The following is a 5041-nucleotide window of genomic DNA, read 5'->3' as shown; positions in this document are numbered from 1 at the left end:
CAGGGATGGTGGGAACCCTTCATTATGGGCACAGCAGGTGTACAGACCCGGGAACTCAGCACAGGGATGGTGGGAACCCTTCATTATGGGCACAGCAGGTGTACAGACCCGGGAACTTGGCACAGGGATGGTGGGAACCCTTCATTATGGGCACAGCAGGTGTACAGACCTGGGAACTTGGCACAGAGATGGTGGGAACCCTTCATTATGGGCGCAGAAGGTGTGCACACACAATGGCTCCCTTAGCTGGATTTCATTTGTAAAGATACTTTAATAAATGAGGCCCTAATTGTTCCCTCTAATTCCCCCACACAGGAGAAGAAGCATTTCCTGGGAGCCAATTACTTGAAGGAGGGTCCGGAAGGGAACAACATCAGCCGCACCAACGTGGCCCAGATCCGTATGGCTTTCCGATACGAGACATTATGTAACGAGCTCAGCTTCTTAACAGACGCTATGAACACGGCGCACCTCCCCTGGGGGCAATGAGCAGTGAGCCCCCCGTGTGACTATTAAACTGTGACGACAAGAATGGACGTCTGGCGTTTACCTTCCGCACCGCACAGCACAAGCGCTTATCCCCCTCGTAGTGTACAATGTATCAGTGTTGAAATATTTATTACATTTATCATCTATGGAAAGGTAACCACGGCTAAGTCACTGAGGACTTAATACAGGAATGCCGAGGCAACGTGTCGTTTCTGCGCATGCCATTTTGCAATTTAATGTTAATAAAATATTAGTTTTTTTTTGCATTTCAACTTCCAGCCCGGTGTTTCTCAACCAGGGTGCCGTCCGGGTTCTCCAGGGGTGCCGCAAGCAAGGGACCCAGTTGGTCCTGGATTAGCACCATGAGTTGGGCGTCAACCACCCCCATCACAACCAATGACATTCTAGGACCAGGATGCACGGCATCATTTGTTGGTATGGTGATGGTGGCCAGTTTGTCCAGACCATAATGCAAGACTATGATCCAGGGCAGGTAGCATGCAGGCCCCCCCCCCCAGAATTCAGGAGAAGATAGAAGTCCTCCTCCAGACCTCCTCCACCTTCCGTCCTCTGCCACGTTATGTATGCTACATGTTATTTACCTGTATAAGCCTCCCTTGTCTAGATATCCCCTGAGACTGCTGTTGGGTGCCGCCATCTTGGATGTGACGTTGGCAACCCCAGGAGACTAAAGTATCACTCTGTAGCAGCCTTTCTGAACCTTAACATCACTTCCAGGTCTCCAGGAACCCTTGCTAAAAAAAAAAAAAAATTGGTGGTCAGTGAGAAGAATGTCCCTTACATTGGTGATCAGTGGGAAGAATGTCCCTTACATTGGTGATCAGTGAGAAGAATGTCCCTTACATTGATGATCAGTGAGAAGAATGTTCCTTACATTGGTGATCAGTGGGAAGAATGTTCCTTACATTGGTGATCAGTGGGAAGAATGTCCCTTACATTGGTGATCAGTAGGAAGAATGTCCCTTACATTGGTGATCAGTGGGAAGAATGTCCCTTACATTGGTGATCAGTGGGAAGAATGTCCCTTACATTGGTGATCAGTGGGAAGAATGTTCCTTACATTGGTGATCAGTGGAAAGAATGCCCCTTACATTGGTGATTAGTGAGAAGAATGTCCCTTACATTGGTGATCAGTGGGAAGAATGTTCCTTACATTGGTGATCAGTGAGAAGAATGCTCCTTACATTGGTGATCAGTGAGAAGAATGTTCCTTACATTGGTGATCAGTGGGAAGAATGTCCCTTACATTGGTGATCAGTGGGAAGAATGTCCCTTACATTGGTGATCAGTGGGAAGAATGTTCCTTACATTGGTGATCAGTGGAAAGAATGTCCCTTACATTGGTGATCAGTGAGAAGAATGTTCCTTACATTGGTGGTCAGTGGGAAGAATGCTCCTTACATTGGTGATAAGTGAGAAGAATGTTCCTTACATTGGTGATCAGTGGGAAGAATGTCCCTTACATTGGTGATCAGTGGGAAGAATGTCCCCTTACAGACAGCTAAAGTTATCACTGCCAAGTTGTGTTGGGCACAGAATTCTGCTGGTGGCACCAGATGGGAAGCCAATCAGCCACAGCTCAAAGAACCCCCAAAAACCTCTGCTGGCCCCTGGTTGAGAAGTTAACGTCTGCTTTAAATTCTTCCAGCTGCTATATAAAGGTTGATGTGGTGGGGTGGGGTTGAAGGAGCTGGGTCAGCACAAGCTGATATTAGACCCTCCCAGAAGAGGAGGGGCTATGACATATATGGAGGGGGCTGTGATAGGTAATGGTCTCTTCTGGTGTAGAGAAGAATAACACTGTAAGTAGGCATTTAAAATTTGATGAGTTTTCTGTGCTAATTTCCGGCTGAACGCCAGACATTGATAGAGGCGTATCAATACCTGATCAATCTTCCAAACACATCAACAGACTATTGAGCTTAATAGACACTGCCACAATGTGAGAACTTTATACCCCCCCCCCACCCGCCCCCAATGTATACGAGAACCTGCCACCATATACCACGCCTGCCCATGCTCTTCATCAAACCGGGATCTTTCTTTACTTGGTTGGATTCACGTTTTTCCATTTCAGTGCTTTGTTGTGTATTATTGTGAAGGTGCTAATTTCTTAAAACTTTGTTAGGTTAACTTTTTAAAGGGTCAATCCACTGCAGGAGAGGGTTTAGTTTGGTAGGTGATTTGGTAGGTGACTGCCTAACAGTTTGCATTGATAATATCTGTGAGGGGTGGTCCTGGGTTTGCACACCTGTTGTGCCCATTATGAGGGGTGCCCACCATCCCTGTGCTGAGTTCCCAAGCCTGCAGACCTGCTGTGACTAATATGAAGTTCTTGCCCTCCATGCAATGAGTTCCTGGGTCTCATTGTGAGGGAATTTCCCACCAAACCCGGGCTATGATCCTGAGTCTGTATACCTGCTGCACTCATTGCCACCACCCCTGTGCTGAGTTCCCAGGTCTGTACACCTGATGTGCCCATTATGAGGGATTCCCACCATCCCTGTTCTGAGTTCCCAGGTCTGCATGCCTGCTGTGCCCATTATTGTGGGTTTCCACCATGCCTGTGCTGAGTTCCCAGGTCTGCATGCTTGCTATGCCCATTATGAGAGGTTCTCGCCATTCATGCGCTGAGTTCCTGGGTCTCATTGTGAGGGACTCCCACCAACCCTGGGCTGAGTTCTTGGGTCTGGACACCTGTTGTGCCCGTTATGAGGGGGTCCCCCCCATCCCTATGATGAGTTCCCAGATCTGCAAGACTGCAGTGTCCGTTATGAGGGATTCCAATTATCCCTGTGATGGGTTCCCAGGGCTGCATGCCTGCTGTGCCCATTATGAGGGGTTTCCACTATCCCTGTGATAAGTTCCCCAGGTGCATGCTTGCTGTGCCCATTATGAGAGGTTCTCCCCATCCATGCACCGAGTTCCTGGGTCTCATTGTGAGGGACTTCCACCAACCTTGGGGTGAATTCCCAGGTCTGCACGTCTGCTGTGCCCATTATGAGGGGTTCCCACCATCCCTGTAATGAGTTCCCAGGTCTGCACACCTGCTGTGCCCATTATGAGGGGGTTCCCAGGCCTGCTGTGCCCAATATGATTTTCTCGCCATCCATGCGCTGAGTTCCTGGGTCTCATTGTGAGGGACTCCCACCAACACTGGGCTAAGTTTATGGGTCTGGAAACCTGCTGTGCCCGTTATGAGGGGTGCCCACCATCCCTGTGATGAGTTTCCAGGTCTGCTGTGTCCTTTATGAGGGGGTTCCCACCATCCCTGTGCCGAGTTCCCAGGTCTGCATGCCTGCTGTGCCCATTATGAGAGGTTCTCGCCATGCATGCACTGAATTCCTGGGCCTCATTGTGGGGGACTCCCACCAACCCTGGGCTGAGTTCATTGGTCTGGACACCTGCTATGCCCACTAGTAGGGGTTCCCACCATCCATGCACTGAGTTCCTAGGTCTGGACACCTGCTGTGTCCACTAGTAGGGGTTCCCACCATCCATGCACTGAGTTTCCGGGGTCTGCACGCCTGCTGTGCCCGTTATGAGGGTCTCTGACCATCCCTACAGAGTTGTAGGGTCTGCACACCTGCTGTGCCTATTATTAGGGTACCTACCATCCCTGTGATAAGTTCCGGGGTCTGCATGCCTGCAGTGTCCATTATGAGGGGTTCCCACCATCCCTGTGCTGGGTTCCTGGGTTTGCACACCTGCTGTTCCCTTATGAGGAGTTTACCACTTTCTCTGCTAAATCTTACATTTTATGAAGAAACCGAAGGAGGTTGGTGACACCCCTCTAGGTGAGCAATCACAGAGCACGGGGGGTCTAGGGACAAGGTCTCTAAACTGAAATTCCACTTTATGGGTGCTATCATTCTACTATTGTTCAGCTTCTTTTGTTAATGTTCTTTTTTGTGTGTATGTATTTGCAGAATAAAGGTACTATTGTGTGACATTGTGTGTCGGTTTGAAAAGTTATTGTGGTGAGGGACTCCTGTATCACTTCTGAGTCTATTTGTAAGATCTTTGTGTAGCCATTCCTCCAGCGAATCTGCATGGACATCCATTCTGTGCAAAAATTAGGCCATTTTATGGCCACTAGATGGCGCTCGGGTGCATAGGAAATACATCTCTGCAACAAGAAATACAATGTAACAATGCTAGAGGGAATTCATGGCAATCATTTGTTACAGTGACCAATCCCCAATAACCAATGGTCCCATTTATTTGCTATTTCCCTCTAGTGTTCATTAGAATTGTTACATTGTATCTCTTGCTACAAAGGCGCATGTATTTCCTACGCTCCTCAGCTCCATCTAGTGGCTTTAATGTAGTATTTTACTACAGCGAAAAATAAAAGAAAATTTCTCTTTCGTTCATAGACGGACACAGCATCCTTTGACCTTAGGGTTATGTTCTTCCTACCAGGAGATTTTAGGCAGAATTCTTACAGCACTTAAGGTGTTAAAACTTTCCCTCATGCCGCTCCTCCCAGGGGGCGTGGCTCCCCCAGGCATAACCCACACCCTGCTCC

At 48.5% G+C, this 5041-nt stretch overlaps 1 protein-coding gene across 4 annotated transcripts in view; it reads left to right on the top strand.

The window, feature by feature from the left end:
* The window catches only part of AMPD3 (adenosine monophosphate deaminase 3), a 61038-nt gene extending 59767 nt beyond the window's left edge, over positions 1-1271 (top strand). For all 4 annotated transcript variants that reach the window (XM_040327971.1, XM_040327972.1, XM_040327973.1 and 1 more), the window contains exon 15: positions 316-1271. In XM_040327971.1, coding sequence (XP_040183905.1) covers positions 316-489 — 174 coding nt within the window. In that variant the 3' untranslated portion in view covers positions 490-1271. The remainder of the gene's footprint in view (positions 1-315) is intronic.
* Positions 1272-5041: the final 3770 nt, after the last annotated feature.

Source organism: Rana temporaria, chromosome 11, assembly GCF_905171775.1.
Source record: "Rana temporaria chromosome 11, aRanTem1.1, whole genome shotgun sequence".
Lineage (NCBI taxonomy): Eukaryota > Metazoa > Chordata > Amphibia > Anura > Ranidae > Rana > Rana temporaria.
This window is presented reverse-complemented; position numbering and strand designations above follow the sequence as displayed.